Source organism: Epinephelus fuscoguttatus, linkage group LG24 (genome assembly GCF_011397635.1).
Source record: "Epinephelus fuscoguttatus linkage group LG24, E.fuscoguttatus.final_Chr_v1".
NCBI lineage: Eukaryota > Metazoa > Chordata > Actinopteri > Perciformes > Serranidae > Epinephelus > Epinephelus fuscoguttatus.
In genome coordinates this window covers 1,677,860-1,695,286 of record NC_064775.1, presented here as the reverse complement: position 1 = coordinate 1,695,286, position 17,427 = coordinate 1,677,860, and the positions used below count along the sequence as shown (strand labels likewise).

At 43.5% G+C, this 17,427-nt stretch overlaps 1 protein-coding gene across 6 annotated transcripts in view; it reads left to right on the top strand.

The window, feature by feature from the left end:
• The window catches only part of agap1 (ArfGAP with GTPase domain, ankyrin repeat and PH domain 1), a 193,572-nt gene extending 176,836 nt beyond the window's left edge, over positions 1-16,736 (top strand). For 4 of the 6 annotated variants that reach the window (XM_049570050.1, XM_049570049.1, XM_049570047.1 and 1 more), the window contains exons 17-18: positions 9,594-9,849; positions 10,373-16,736. In XM_049570050.1, the coding sequence (XP_049426007.1) occupies positions 9,594-9,849; positions 10,373-10,582 (466 nt within the window). In that variant the 3' untranslated portion in view covers positions 10,583-16,736. Of the gene's footprint in view, positions 1-1,800; positions 2,013-9,593; positions 9,850-10,372 lie in introns of those variants that run through there. The other 2 variants (XR_007448760.1, XM_049570048.1) reach the window with 2 other exon arrangements.
• Positions 16,737-17,427: the final 691 nt, after the last annotated feature.

The following is a 17,427-nucleotide window of genomic DNA, read 5'->3' as shown; positions in this document are numbered from 1 at the left end:
GCGTCCCCGTTATGCCGCTGTCTGTGTCTAATGCCAGACGTCACTGACCAAGTGCCGGATTTTGATGACTATGGAGTGAGACCAAGTTGCCTTGAAAAGTCTTAAATTGCCTTGAATTCAGAATGGATGGGTGCCAGAGATAGCCTCGGTTGGAGTAATGTTTTCAGGTTGTCCGTCCATACGCACACGTCTGCCCCATTCTCATGAGCGAGATATCTCAAGGCCTTGAAGGAATATCTTCAAAGTTGGCTCAAACGTAAACTTGGACTCAATGATGACCTGAGTAGATTTTGGTGATCATGAGTCACAGCGTGGTAAAAGCATCCTGGTGACATGAGCTTAACATTCTGTTTCACTCCGTTTGAACAAAGCTGAAACAATCAGTCAGTAGATCAGTAACCAGACTTTTTGTCACTGTCTTCTGTTTTAAATCTTTCCAAACTGAATCTCTTTGGTTTTTGTTGGTCGAACAAAACAAGACATCTGAAGAGGCCACCTTGGACTCGGTCTTTCTTTAACCATCTGTCAACTTTTCATCAATTGTATTATTTAATGAGTTTGGTGTTGCGTCATAAAAGAGCACCTCATTGGTACAAAGGATCCCGGTACACATACGTTATGTTGGGTAAGTTTTAAATCCAGTTCCTGATGAATCTGGCTCTTCATCATCATCATCACTTTTCCTCAGAGGAAACCCTGTTACTGCATTAACTCCCCTCCCCCTCCTGTACTCAGCTCCACTCATCTGCATCCACCTAATCTCAGAGGAAATGTCAATGGCTTCCCCGACCACGAGGCCCGAGCTGTCAGGGTCGGGACCCACAAGGCTTTAGCTGTTGGTGCACCTGGATGCTGTGGCCGACTGCGGTTGGTAGGAAACCAACATTTAACCAGATTTAATGGAGCGAAAAGGTTCACGAAGCTCACAGTTTTCATAAAGTCACGCCCAATTTTTAAACTGGACAATTTTAAGATCACAGCTGTGAGGCTTTTATCCAAAATAGATTTGATCTCAAAAAGAAAAGTTGGTGTTTACACTTCATGAATGACTTATAGGATGAATCAGCCATTAACAGTCTGCTGCTGATCGACTCATCGATCAACCGATGAGTCCTGGTATCTGAAGGTCACTCTCTCTAATGCAGGGGTGTCAAACATATGGTCCGGGGGCCAGAACCAGCCTACCAAAGGGTCCATTCTGGCCCACTTGAGGACTTTGCACGCCTCATATTGATGGACGCAACGTGAATGATGCAAAATACGCAAATTAAGCGGCTTTCCTATTTAATTATTTTGACTTTTCTGTTACTTTATTTTAATGTTTAACTTTTTCACTTTTGTGTTTCACTTTTTTGACTCATATTTATTAAATAAATAAAGTAAATTATTTATTTTTGCCTTGATATCACTTTTCTCACTTTTCATATTTTACTTTCTGCGTAATAGATTTTCTGTGTATTGTGCGTAAGATGTGACAACGCAAAATATTCTAGCATTCAAAGTAACGCAAATATAATATGTCAGTATATGTGTAAAGGCCCTGACGCACCAAGCCGATGGTCGGCTGTCGACCAAAGTCGGGCCGTCGGTGAGCATCTGTCGGCCTAGTTTTTGTGGTGTGTCCCGCACCGTCGGTGGCTTTTCGGCCGATTGAGCATGTGAGAGAGATCACTCTGATTGGCTGTTCAGGTTTTATTTCCTCGCCCCTGTAGCGAGTTAATCTGCCTGTAGTGAAACCGGGGCTAACCGGTGCTGGCTGACAGGATGTACCACTCTCTCACTCCGCTCTCTCTCACGCAGGCGCAGAACGTACGTGCTACTTGGCCGTCGGATGTAGTCCGTGTCGTGTGTTCAAATGCAGCTGACACAGGACGACGTGAGGCGACGTAGACGACGCAACAGTTGGCCACTAGTTCTTTGATGTCGGTTTGGTGTGTCCGCACCTTTAGACGTGCTGGATGATTCCTGAGAGAGTATCAATATCATACATACATACTTATGTCACTTCCTGTTACAAAATAAAAGCTCTGTTTTAGAAACTGCACCAAACAAACTTCAAATGTTTTCATTCTTTGTCTTTATGTTTTTCTTCTTCGGGTTGTCTTCTTCATCCTCTTCTTTTTGGTCCTCTTCCTATTCATGTTCTTCATTTTCCTCTTCATCTTCTTCCTTGTCTTCCTCTTTTTCTTTGTCGTCGTCTTCATCTTCCTTTTTGCCTTTTTCTTTTTTGTCTTCATCTTCCTCTTCATCTCCGTCTTCTTCTTCATCTTTGTCTCCTCCTTCCCCTTCGTCTTCTTCCTTGTCTTCCTCTATTTCTTCATCATCATTGTCTTTTTGCCTTCTTCTTTTTCGTCTTCTTCCTCCTCCTTTGTCTTCCTCTTTGTCTTCTTCGTCTTTTTTCCTCTTCCTCTTCTTCTTTGTCGTCTCCCTCTTCTTGTTCCTCTCCCTCTCCTTCCTCCTTGTCTTCTTCATCTTCTTCATCTTTTTCTGCGTCTTTGTTGTCTTCTTTTTCTTCTTGATCTTCACCATCATCGTCTTCTTCCTCAGCTGACCATCAGAGATGAGGACCAGACATTGTCTCTTGTCTCACACAGTACAGGTGTCTCTCCGTCTGTCCCCACCCGATCATGTGACCTGTGTCAGTCCTTCGTCTTCCTGATCTTTTCCTCCCTAAACAAATAAACCCCGACAGTCTCTAAATGTCACGTTGGCGCTCTGGTCTGTGTGGAGACGCTCGTGTGCCACTGATTTGATTTTCAGAGGTCTTCTTGTCCTTATGATGTCACCATGGTGAGAGACGCCGTCCTGAGGGAGTCCTGGTCCTCCTGAGACCTCCAATCCAACATGTCGCCGGTTCATCATCAATGTATCTGAGCGGACGTCACGTCTCTGCTTCTTTAATTGATCCTAAAGCTTTCAGATTAGTGAGGCTGATACGTCCTCTACGTCTCTGCTGTCCGTCTGTCTTTCACTTTTGTGTCTTTGCGACCACGTCTCCTCCCTTTCTTCTTCTTCTTCTTCTTCTTCTTCTTCTTCTGTGGCTTTGCTGGAGCATTGCGTCTCAGCCCACAGATAAGATTCACATCTCTGCAGCCTCCATCTTTTCCCTCATTTGCATCGTCTCTGTGTCCGATTTAACCCCTCCGTCTCCGTCTCCGTCCCCATCTCACGGAGTCTCATGGCTGATTTCAACCCCCCCTTCCTCCACCTCCCCCGGACCTTTCCCACCCCACCACCCTCTCTTTAATTATCTGTGCCTATCCAAGGGCAGCTAACGACCGGCTAGGAAAGGCTAATTGATTTCTTCTCCTCTTCTTTCCTTTTGTCTTTTTCTCTCCTGCCAGATTAAAAAAAAAAAAAAAAAAAAAAACCTCACAGGTTTTGTGGATGAAATTCAAAACCCCTCACCTTGTTAGAGAGCTCGTCCACGTGACGGCGTGACGGAGATTCATCTCTGAAACACACACGGCAGTTAGCTGCTGCTCTTATCCACGCTCTATCTATCTATCTATTAATCTATTAATTAGAGGGCTAATTAGGCCAGAAGAGAAGCCACTGACACTGTGTCACTCTTAACCCCGAATCCTACCGCTCATTACCTCACACACACACACACACACACACACACACACACACACACACACACACAGCAGACTGTAATTAATGACAGGCTTTAACAGCAGCGTGTTGGCTCATACATCTCAGCTCCACGCTTCAGGCCCGACCGGAGAATCCTCCATTAAACTTTTCTTATTGTGTAAAGTCGCACGCAAACATCACTTGCTTTTATTTTGAAAGGGTTTTAAAAGCAGGAAGTCCCCGTCCGGCTGAGGACAATCAAATGTCGCCGTGTTGAAATGTTTCAAATTGCACATATCTTGTCCTGTCCCGTCTCATCCTGTCCCGTCTCGTCCCGTCCTGTCCCGTCTCCTCCCATCCTGTCCTGTCTTGTCCTGTCCTGTCCCATCTCATCCTGTCCCGTCCTGTCCCGTTTCGTCCCGTCCTGTCCCGTCCCATCTCATCCTGTCCCGTCCTGTCCCGTCCCGTCTCATCCTGTCCCGTCCTGTCCCGTCCAGTTTTGTCCCGTCTTGTCCTGTCCCGTCTTGTCCCGTCCCGTCTCATCCTGTCCTGTCTCATCCTGTCCTGTCCTGTCCTGTCCTGTCCTGTCTCGTCTCATCCTGTCCTGAGTGGCCCTGATGTTGCTCTTTGGAAATATTTCAGTTTGAAGATTAAGATTAAAAAAATTAAATGTGAATTTTGAAATTGTGCGTTTAAATGTCAGAGCGGTGAAATCAACAGATTCATGTTGAATTTATTTTAATTCTTGATATGCAACAAAAAATATGCGACAAGCACAGGAAGAATTTTTGTAAACGTAATGTAATTTGAATGTAACACCAAAACCTGAGTTTGTCCTCGCCGTGCCTCGTCAGGTCTGGTTGGTCATTATGATAATGAGCCTGGTGTGATTATCAGGGTGTGTGTGTCGTCTTTCAGTCCTGTGTCCACGCTCTGTTTTGGGGTCGTGGACGCATGACCTCCTGTAACACACTGTGGAGAGGCGGAGCTGAGGGGGGAAGCAGCTGGTGGTCAGTGAGTCACTCGGCCTCTCAGGCTCAAACACCCTCTGGCTTTGGCCCCAACAGGAAACTCGGTGTGTGTGTGTAAATACACCGGGACAAAGCAGCCAATCGGGGGGAACGTCCACACACACACACACACACACACACAACACAAAGCGGGGTCTCCTGAGCTCAAACAACAGGCAGGAAATCAAAGAAGTGCAGTGGGCCCAGTGCTGCGCCCTGAGGGACGCCACGCCCCACCGTTTCCAACGGCGACCATAACCACGACACGGCAGATGATGAAGCTGTCAATCAACAGGCAGACAGAGGTTTTCTTTGACACTGTAGTTTTTATCAAACAGATTTGAGGACATAGTGACTTTCTGGGGACTATTTTCAGCAGCGGATTAATTTACATTTGGTGCTCTGGTTTGTAGACAGCGTGTGTGAGAAGCGTATAAACATATGTGTATTTTTCACTACCACTAAAGTGTTGTTGAACAGAAGCCATCAGGATGTTAATTGGGTAAAATCTGTATTAATTTGGTACCGCAAATGTAAATGCTAACATTAGCCCGAAAGCTAGCTAACAGCAGCGTATGTTATCATTAAGCGTTGATGTTACATGTGTTATGGCGTGAGCTATATAGGCGTAACGTTACCTACATTTGGTGTTTATCCACGTTTAAGAGTCGTCATTACTGTAGAAGATTATAGAATGAAATCTGTCGTGGTTACATTTAGCCAACAAACGTATGTGGTTACATTTACCCGCCAATTGTATGTGGTTACATTTAGCCGACAAACGTAGGTGGTTACATTTAGCCGACAAACGTATGTGGTTACATTTAGCCGCCAATTGTATGTGGTTACATTTAGCCGACAAACGTAGGTGGTTACATTTAGCTGACAAACATACATGGTTACATTTAGCCAACAAACGTAGGTGGTTACATTTAGCTGACAAACATACATGGTTACATTTAGCCAACAAACGTACGTGGTTACATTTAGCCAACAAACATACGTCGTTACATTTAGCCGACAAACATAGGTGGTTACATTTAGCCGACAAACATAGGTTGGTACATTTAGCCAACAAACATACGTTGTTACATTTAGCCGACAAACATAGGTGGTTACATTTAGCCGACAAACGTAGGTGGTTAAATTTAGCCAACAAACGTACGTGGTTACATTTAGTCGACAAACATAGGTGGTTACATTTAGCCAACAAACATACGTCGTTACATTTAGTCGACAAACATACGTGGTTACATTTAGCCGACAAACATAGGTGGTTACATTTAGCCAACAAACATAGGTGGTTACATTTAGACGAAAAACGTACTTGGTTATATTTAGCCAACAAACGTACGTGGTTACATTTAGACGAAAAACGTACGTGGTTACATTTAGCCAACAAACGTAGGTGGTTACATTTAGCCAACAAACGTACATGGTTACATTTAGCCAACAAACGTAGGTGGTTACATTTAGCCAACAAACGTACATGGTTACATTTAGCCAACAAACGTAGGTGGTTACATTTAGACGACAAACGTACGTGGTTACATTAGCTGACAAACGTATGTGGTTACATTTAGACGACAAACGTACGTGGTTACATTAGCTGACAAACGTATGTGGTTACATTTAGCCAACAAACGTAGGTGGTTACATTTAGACGACAAACGTACGTGGTTACATTAGCTGACAAACGTAGGTGGTTACATTTAGCCAACAAACGTACGTGGTTACATTTAGCCGACAAACGTAGGTGGTTACATTTAGCCGACAAACGTATATGGTTACATTTAGCCGACAAACGTAGGTGGTTACATTTAGCCAACAAACGTAGGTGGTTACATTTAGCCGACAAGCGTAGGTGGTTACATTTAGCCGACAAACCTAGGTGGTTACATTTACACAAAAAACATATGTGGTTACATTTACACGAAAAACGTACGTGGTTACATTTAGCCGACAAACGTACATGGTTACATTTAGCTAACACATGTACGTGGTTACATTTAGCCAACGAGAACAATCACCCAGGGCAGCAGCATCTGTCCACCAAGCTTCCATGTTGTTAACGAAGAACGTAAACTTTTAACTTCAGTACGTGCGACGGAGTCGTCTCACTGAATCGGGGCGGTGTGTGTCTGATTTAGATGAAAATTTTTCGACATGTCGTAACGTAACATCTTTGGTCTGAACGATAGATGAGAGTTTTCAGTTGATGAAGTCGTGAAAAAGTTGTAGTCATCAGCAGGAGCTCGAGTGTCGTCAAGGCAACAGTAGAAACAGTAGAGTCAGTGGATGTGTGGACGAGACGTGTTTGTTTCCTCTGGCTGGTGTCATTTATTTTATCATTTAATTTAACACACACACGTCTCAGCCCCTCTGGGCTCCTGTTGACATATTTCCGTGCGTGTGTGTGTGTGTGTGTGTGTGTGTGTGTGTGTCTCACTGGGACTCATGTTTAATTATCTACCCAGCATGCCTTGGTGCAGGAGCAGCAGCGCGCTTCGTCTAATGGGATGTGAAAAGGGACACACACAGATTAACACACAAAATATGAGTGTGTGCATCCAAGAGACACGTGTTATTTTATCATTTAATTTAACACACACACACAGCCCTGGGCACACTGTGTGGTTAATTAGTGCAGGTGTGTGTGTGTGTGTGTCTCACTGGGACTCATGTTTAATTATCTACCCAGCATGCCTTGGTGCAGGAGCAGCAGCGCGCTTCGTCTAATGGGATGTGAAAAGGGACACACACAGATTAACACACAAAATATGAGTGTGTGCATCCAAGAGACACGTGTTAACACACACACACACACACGCACACTGTGTGGTTAATTAGTGCAATTAGCCTCTCCACTGTCCAGAGATGTGTTTTCAGGACTCGTTACATCCTGATGATGTTTACTGCAACACACACTGATACACACACAACAATACACACACTGATACACACACTGATACATAACAAAACACACAACAATACACACACTGATACACACACTGATACACACACAACAATACACACACTGATACACACAACAATACACACACTGATACACACAACAATACACACACTGATACACACAGTGATACACACAATAATACACACACTGATACACACAACAATACACACACTGATACACTGATACACACAACAATACACACAGTGATACACACAGTAATACACACACTGATACACACAATACACAAACACACATACTACAATACACAACAACCAAACACACGTAAAGTAAACAAACAAAACAAACAGACTGACGCAGCTGATTCACCACGTGGCCAAAAGTATGTGGACACCTGAAGCCTCGGTCACTGTGAACCTGAGGTTCAGACAAACAGGACCTGAACACGGGGGGCGTCCACATACTTTTGGCCACATGGCACACAGTGACATCATCAGATAAAACGGAGCTTCACTTTATCTGTGACATCATGATGTCATAAAGTGTAAAGAACGTGGAGATTTGAGGGAACTTTATTGACACAGAGCGTTTGATTGTAACATAAATAATTTCCCCTCGGGGATCAATGAAGTGTTTCTGAGTCTTAGCTGAGACACTGAGTTAAGTGTTAGCACTGAAAAATCCCGATGACCAGTGAAGGCCTCACGCTCCTGTACACTCAGGCCCTTAGCAACTCCAGCGGCAGGGGAAGGCATGCGTCTCCTGGGTCCAGTGGCCTCACATTTCCTCTCCGTCCTCTGGAGGACAGAAGGCCAGAGCCCCGCTGAGCGCGCCCACACACACGCACACACACACACACACACACACACACACACACACACACACCAAGTCGACACCTCCAGGCTCTTTGTCCGGGGGCTGTCGGCCGTAGTCTCGTGCCCAGCCTCCCTACTCTGTCTCTGGGTCGGGGCAGGAAGGAGAAAGCCCCCGGGACATTCCGTGATGCTAGCTGCCGCCGCTGCCGCCGCCGCCCCACCCACAACACCCCCGAAAACACACACACACAATAACACACACACTCGTCTCCAGGAAGAGAGTTAATGAGATTCTGCCAGGTTCCCACACCGACCCCAAAACTCTTCTTTAACTCTTTTTCATTCGACTTTTCATCTCGTCCTCTTTCCCACAGAAGCACCTCCCATCATGCATCTCACCATGTCCTCCAACACTTCAGACGTCCTGATAATAAGTTTTAGGAAACTTCTTATATCAGAGTTTTAAAAATTCACACCTGAAAGCTTCGTTAAACTGAGAGATGAACAGAAAGCTTAATACAAAGAACTCTTTGGGTTGTCCCTGTAACATGTCGCAGCCACAGTACAAAACTCCAATTAGAAAACTCGTGATTTAAGCTTTAATAGTCAGAGCCATACATCATGACGTAACATAAGAAGTTTTGATTGTGAGGAAGCTTTAATTCTGTTTCGTTTCCTCTTTGTGTTTCGTTTCCTCTCCCGCTGTTTGGGTGTGTTCAACACACACTGGAGTCATTTCATGGTGGAAGCATCAACCTGTGAGGAGCCACTGTTGTGTCTCCTTCTCCATTTCCTGCAGAGGAGGTGCTGTTATTTTGTTAAGAGGGGGGAGGGGGAGGAGAAGAGAAGGGAGGGGGGACAGCTCAATATCTCCCCCCCGTCCCTCAGGCCGTCCTCGCCCCCCCTCCTCCCCTGAGCCTGGACTAATCCCAGCAGGCTGAATGAGCTGCTGTTTACATGGAGGGATTTGTGCAGAGATTAGCGCGATGTGATCTGTGGATTAGACAGATCAGCAGTTCATGACACTCGATTGGTGAACAATGTGTCCACGTCCCCTCGCCTTTCACCCTGTCTGTCCCTCTGTCCCTCGCTGTGTCTTATTTTACACTCAAGAGCGCCAAATCTTGTGTTCCAACTAACCGTTTACGCTCTCGATTTATCTTTTGGTTTACGACATGTCAAAAGAAAAGCTCTTGACAGATCTATTGCGCACCACACTGACACTGAGCTTCTCCGTCCCTATGTTTTGTCTGCCAGGGAGGAGCGTGAGCGCTGGATCCGGGCGAAGTACGAGCAGCGCCTGTTCCTGGCGTCGCTGCCGGGCACTGACCTCTCTCTGGGCCAGCAACTGCTGAGGGCAACGGCCGAGGAGGACCTGCGCTCTGTTGTCCTGCTGCTCGCCCACGGTTCCCGACAGCAGGTCAACGAGACCTGCGGGGAGGGAGACGGACGCAACGCGCTGCACCTCGCCAGCCGCAAGGGCAATGTGGTCATCACGCAGCTGCTCATCTGGGTAAGACTGAGATCGACACACCTGGTTACGTGGCGACACGGAGCTCATGTGCGAACTTAGGCCCACTGCAATGTTTTAAGGGTTTCAAAACTTTCACGTGGAGCAACAAAGTTACAGGAAGTGTTGTTGAGCTGTCGGAATATAGACTCTCACTTTTTAATCCCTCTTAAATGTCCAGTAGCCAGAGTTTAGTGTCATTTTAAAGTATTTTTGTAAAGTGTTTTAGAGCTTGTAGCCGAATTTTAAAAATACTGATGATTTTGATTTTAAAGAGATTTTAAAATAATGTAAAATTTCCATTTAATTTGGTCATTTTTCTTTAATTTCTTCTCTTTTTATTTACAGTGGCTCAAAGAGCCTGAAATGTCCTGGCAGGCTTTTAATGTGAAATATCTGGGCAGGAAGTGTTGAGTTTTATTGGCAGTAGCTTAACGACAAAGTACAAGTGTTTGGAATTAATTAGCAACAGATTGGCACTTTAATGAACTGCATAAACATTAATATTGATCTCTTTCTCTTTCAGTACGGCGTGGATCTGATGGCGAGGGACGCCCACGGCAACAGCGCGATGGCGTACGCTCGGCAAGCCAGCAGTCAAGAGTGTGTGGACACACTGGCTCAGTACGGCTGCCCCGACGAGCGCTACCCTCTCATGGCCACGCCCAACCTGTCGCGCCGCAACACCAACCGTAACAACAGCTGCAGCAGTGCCGGGAGCGCCGCGCTCATATGACCATGGAGATCTGACTCTTTGCAACAAACAAACCCTGCTTTGGGAGAGCTTTTATTTTGGGAACCACTACCTGTTGTGACTCACCGACCTCACCTGACAACCGCCGCCGCTGCTGCCGCCGGCTCGTTATGACTGATTAAAAACTGGGGTCAGTGGTGACGCTGTTTGGGGGGGAAACCTCAAAGCATGGTGGGAAACATGGTCCACAGTCGACCATCATCAACAGACATCGCTGGCTCATCAGAGCAATTTGGGAAATAATCATGTGACTCACGGCAGCCAATGACGGCCAGTCTGAAGCTCCAGGGACATCATACCTCATCACAGCTCTAATTTAACACTACAGCCAATCAGAAGACCGTCTCGCCAAAACATATCGTCTTCTCTGTGAACACGAAAAGAAGAAAACTGTGAGACAGCGATATCACGAAGGAAACCAGAGGCGGAGTCTTCGTAGCATGCCCACATCATCATCATCATCATCATCACCATCACTCGAGGACTCCTCTCATTTTGGCGTCAGTGTTTCACCTTTTCTTTCATGGATTCTGTGAACTCTCCTGCCTTTTTTTTTAATGTGAAAAATATCTCGATGTGTAAGAGAAAAAAAAAACGATATCAGATCTTAGAGGTAAACAAGAAGAAGTGTGATAGATCGCATGCCCTAGACACTTTTCTATTTTAATTTAAGGCATTTTTCCTGGACTGTGTATATTGTATCTTGATGTGCATTGCTGGACCAATCGTTAAAATGTCGACACGGGGAAGGTTTTTTGTTGTTTTTGATTTTTCAGGTGTATAAAGTCATTAAGTGTACAGAAGCTCTTGCCAGGCTCAGGGACCGGAGACTGTCGATCATGAACATCCAATCGTCTTTTCCCAGCATCCTTAAATCAGGCGTCAGGGTTTCATTTGGTTTCACTTCACTCAGTTCGGATTTTCCATAAATTTAAAGACTGACTAACTAACTAAATAATTTGTTGCCTAATCTAGGGCTGGATGATATGATACCACATAGTGATACTTACTAGCTTCATCGTTTGGCCTTTAAATGGCAAAAACGGTGGCCTGAACAAGAAGCGACGTCTTCAAATTGCAGTTTTTGTCCAACCGACCGCCCCAGACACAAATATATTCAATTCACAATCTTAGAAAACAGAGAAATACAGCAAATAAACCTAAATATGGAGAGCTGGAACCAGTGAATTAAGACTGGAAAAGATCGGACGCCGCAAGACGAAATGACAAAACACTTTGTCTGACGTGAACATCCATCTATCATTGGTTCTTGAAGCTACTCTCATTTTATTGGATCCAGAATATTTATTGTATTTTAAGGGAAATGAGTTAATTTAGTTCTGTAAAAGATTTACAGAACTTTACAGAGACATAGATGCCTCGTTAGCCACTGGATCTTACGTCAGCGTAGCCGCCATATTGGAGAGGGCGAGACTGGCCTTTCTGGATAAAAAGCTTGTATTTCTCAACCTTCTGTTGCACATTTAATGCCATTCAACTTCCGGGTCAAAGCCCAGGGTGGGAACTGGAGCATGCTCAGAGTGCCTCGGCTAGTTGAGGTCCGAATGACTACATACATGCAGGAGGTATTCAACTGTGTTAGTCCGACTTTGAGAAATTCAATTGAGTGCGATTTCAGTCGGACTAAAATGTTTACATGTATTTAAAAGTCTGGATTTAATTGGACGAATACAATAAATCGTGTTTCTCTATTGTCACGTTAATGTATTGTCCGATATATCGCTGCAGCGTCTACGTATATAAATGTCAGTGATGCTGGTAACATGACAGATTTGGTCTATCGTCCAGCCCGAACTGATTTATCCGAACTGATTGAACTGTTAGCATCTTAAACCCGCGTCTGATTTACATCCTGGTTTGAACATCCTTGGTTTAATTTAAACTGTCCCTGAAGTGAATTTATTGTTTTACAAAATGGGAAAGAAAAGGAAGCAGCTACTAAACAAACGGAGAGAAAAGGGAATTGATAGGCTTCTTCTTCTTCTGGTGTTTTCAGTTTGGGTTGACGGGAGGTGACAAGTTACTTTTTATTGATTCATTTCAGCTAAAACTCACTTTTACTGTCTCGAATGAAAAGAAGTGAACGTGGTGTAGCTAACGTACAAGATTCTGTAAAAAGCTGTCTGTAATGTTATTTCAATGACCTCACACCAAGTTCCCTCCAGTCCCGTCCAAACAGACAGTCTCCCTGATCTGCTCAGCGAATCACTAAGAAGGGCTTCTTCTTCTTTTTCTTCTTCTTCTCTGGTCTGGAAACCTTGTTGTAAATAATCTCCTCTTTCTCCGTCACCTCCTGTCTTTCAACCATGACGTCTTGTAAATTAGAGAACGCAGTGAGTTCTTCCTGTGCGCCGGTGTCAGGATGCAAAATGGAAGTGATTTATTCTAATGTGTGTTTGTTGTGTGGAAAACCAACATGAGCACGGACTGAATGTGTTCTGGCTCAGTGTTGCGCTGATCCATCCAGGGCAGGAAGTTCAACTTTTCCGGGTAACAACGCGTGTAAACCAGTAAACCAGTGGTTCCCAGTCCGGAAGTCTTAGAAGAACTCATCCAGCCCTTCAGGGTCACGAGACAGCTTACAAGATGAGAAATCCAAAAACAAAACAACATGTACTCGACACAAAAAGGCTGTCATCAAGACCACTGAGTCTCCTCCGAGATGATTCAAAGTCTGAGCCTCTTTGAGGACGAGTCAAGACTGAGTTCAAACTTTGGGGACAGGACTGAGTCCATATTTAGACAAGTTTGAGTGAGGACGGAGTCCAAACATGGTCAAGTTTTGAGTCAAGACCAGGTCCATATGTGGTCACGTTAAGAGTCAAGACCGAGTCCACACTTAGACAACTTTGAGGCCAAGTTTGGGTCAAGACTGAGTTCAAATGTTGTAAAGTTTTGAGTCGAAAGCAAGTCCAAATGTGGGCAACATTTAAATCAAGACCAAGTCCAAACATTTAGGTTTTTGAGTCAAGACCAAGTCCAAATATGGTTAAGTTTTGAGATAAGACTAAGCAAACCAAACATGTTCAAGTTTGAAGTCAGGTTTAAGCCAAGACTGAGTCCAAACATTGTCCAATTTTGACCAGTCAACACCAGGTCAAAACATGGTTAAGTTTTGAGTCAAAAGCATGTCCAAATGTGGGCAACATTTGGGTCAAGACCAAGTCCAAATGTAGACAAGTTTGAGATCTCTTAATGTGATCAGGCTTAGAGTCAAGACTGAGTTCAAATTTGAGCAAGTTTATGTCAAGACCGAGCCCATTTATGGTCTGGTTTTGAGTCAAGAAGGTGTCCAAATTTGAAGTCAAGATCTGAGTCATGACAGAGTCCAAATGTGGTCGAGTTTTGAGTTGAATCTACATGTGGTCAAGTTCGGACAAAGACCTGTAAAACCAAAACAGTGCCCCTTTCAGTATTAGCGAAACATGTCGACTGAACGGTAATTGATCAGGATTGTCAGGACAAATGCTCCTTAAACCTCGACGGTTTGTGAGTGATGATTTTTACCTTCAACACTATGCTGAGCACCTACTGCTCGTCTCTTTACTCTCTATACTGTTTCGTCCTCAAACTTTAACGTAAATGTTGCTGCAGAGGTTGAGGAGCAGCTCTCAACCCGACTGTGTATCCAAGCAATATTCATCAACACATTGATCACTGTCGCATCGCAACTTCGTACACCGACATTTGCTGCAATATCGCCATTAAACCACAAACACTCTGCCTGTTTGTAGAAATGTAAGAAAGAGTGAAAAGAAACATGAAATTTTCCTACTTATGCCTCTTTTTTTTGTTACACGCCGGCCTTTACGTTCCTAACTTCGTCCAACCTTGTTACTGTATGTGCCATGCCCCATTTCCCTAGTCATGTCAAAGATGGCGTTCTATCCCCCGTAAAACGCTAAACCAAGAGTTTTGACCGCAACTTGTGTTTTCAAAGTGTTTGATTTTATGTTTTTATATTGGATTCGCCCCACGTCTGTCCTGAACCAGGACAGCAGGACAGGGCGAAGACGTCCTTTTATTTATGACAGAAATGCACTAAATCTGATTCAGTCCGTCTTAACACTTTCCACTACAGCTTTTTTATGTTTTCTTGCATTAGCGTGAACTGACTTTTGCCTATTTCTCTTAGAGGTGGCGGCTCCTGGCGGTTTCCCCGAAACTGACTTTAATAGCGTCTAAATTCTGAGAAACCAGTCTAGCTATTTAAATGAACGTAACATCCATTTTTAAATGGTCGTAGGTATCAAAATAATCTGCCAAAGGGTTAATGATAACACTAACTGCTAGCTAGCAACAGCATGGCAACTGTTTGCTAGCTTATACTGTCCTGGTAAAGTTCCATGGTAAACAGCTCCACAAAATCCTTTTACTGAAGTTCTTCAAAGGAGAATAACTTCGGTAATATCTCCTTTAAAATGTTAAATACTAACTAATTTGTCAATGGGATAACGCTAACCCTAACTGCAGCTAGCCGTGAACAACCTAGAATGGTAGTATTGTTTCAGCTAGCAAGCAAACTGTTACTATAAGTCAACTCAAAAAAATACCAAACACATACAATTTAAAAATGTTTGGAGTAGACACACCTGTGAAGCTTCTGAAGCAGCTAGCAGTCAGTTAGCTAAACTCAGCTAACGAGGAGAAACACACACGTCACTGCTAAATTTCAGTTGTTCACTGATTTGTTGTCATTTTGGTTTTGAACTTCACTCTGGTATCTGCAGAAAGTGCTGAGTTATCTGCTGCCGAAGCTAACTGCGGCTAGCTGTGAACAAACTAGCATGGCGGCATTGTTTCAGCTAGCAGGCAAATTACTAATACTTTAACTCTAAGTGAGCTGAATTGCTTGCTTGTCTCTCCAAAAATTGACACAGAAATTGTTGGAGAATGTGAAGCTTCTGACGCAGCTAGCGATCAGTTAGCTTAACTTAGCTAACAGGGATAAATGCGCAATTTCAATTTGTCAGTGATTTGTTGTCATTTTTGTTTTAAACATCACTCGACTCTAAAGTCTGTTTATTTAATCTCATCGGACGAGAGAAAACTGCTTTTTACTGTTTGTAGCCACAGAAATTGCTTAGCCATCTGTTGCCGAAGCTGACTGCAGCTACCGGTGAACAAACTAGCATGGCAGTGTTGTTTCACCTAGCAAGGAAATTATTAATATGGCAGCTGAACTGCGCTTATTTCCCTCCAAAAATTAACCGACCACAAAAGATTTTAAAATGTTTGCAGCACTAATGCATCCCATGAAGATTCTGAAGCAGCTAGCAATCAGTTAGCCAAATTTAGCTAACTGGATGGTGATGTGCTAGTTGAAACTCCTTCTGTCTGTCCATTTATTTAACCTCAGCACAGAAAGCTTAGTAATATCTGTGTTTAAGTGTTTGAAGCCACAGCTGTCTGTCACTGAAGCTAACTGCAGCTAACGACACATTAGCATGGTTAGTTTTGAACTTCCAAGCTAACTTTATGGCTTTCCCCTAATTTGATCATACTCAAGCTAAAGTTGGAAAATATTTAGAGACTAGAAACATCCTGTGAAGCTCCAGCAATCAGCTCGCTTATCTCAGCTAACAGACAGTTGCGTGGTGTATTCTCTAGTGGTGTTAGAGCCGATGTTACGGACATAGAAAAGTGAAGCTGCCTGCTTGTAGATAAAGAACATCTGCTTTGAAAGGCGGCAGGAGAACAGGGAAACCGCGTTAGCGCTAATCTATCCACTCACCACCTCACCTGTACATAGACTTCAAACAATAAAACAAAGAAAAATAAAAAAAAACTCCTTATGGTCAAGTTTGTCTGGTTGTGTTACCTCTCGTAGCCTTTACCCCTAAGCCCCGCCCACCAGGGCTGTCCCCTTTATTATTTATAAAGGCACCCATGTGAGGAAGACTCCGCCCCCTTTTTGTATATTTTCCTCAAACCTCTGCAGTCTATTCGAGTTTTCTTATTATGATTTATCATCCAGACACATTATTGTTCTTGTTATTCTAATTATTATTATTATTATTATTGTTATTGACTTTTTGTTGGCTGTACAGTTCTGTTGTTGAAAAATTCTACTTAATACAGAGTCTTCTACTGTAATGTGTCTCTTTTCAATAAAGACGAGAATAATGCTTCTTAATATAAATTCACTTCGTACAAGAATCATCTTTTGTCTACGTTAGAGAACTATTTGAGTTTCCTGAATCTCATTGGTTTGTTAGCTAATTTTAGGAAGTTAATTTAGTCTGTTTGGACCTTGTTGGCTTAATGTAATTACGTATATTTGTCGACTTAATGTAACCACATATATTTGTTGGCTAAACATAACCAAGTGCGTTTATTGGCTAAATGTAACCATGTATATTTGTTGAGTAAACGTAACCATGTGTATTTGTTGGCTAAATGTAACCACATACGTTCATTGGCTAAACATAATCACATGCGTCTTTTGGCGAAATGTAACTACGTACATTTGTTGACTAAACGTAACCAAGTGCGTTTGTTGGCTAAATGTAACCAAGTGCATTCATTAGCTAAACGTAACTACGTACATTCATTGACTAAACATAATCACGTGTCTATTGGCTAAATATAACCACGTACGTTCATTGGCGAAATATAATCACATGCGTCTGTTGGCAAAATGTAACCTTGTACATTTGTTGGCTAAACGTAACCACGTACATTCATTGACTAAACATAATCACATGTCTATTGGCTAAATGTAAGCACGTACATTTGTTGGCTTAACCACGCACTTTTTGTGACTAACCATACCCACCTGCATGTTTGGGCTGAACGTAACCACA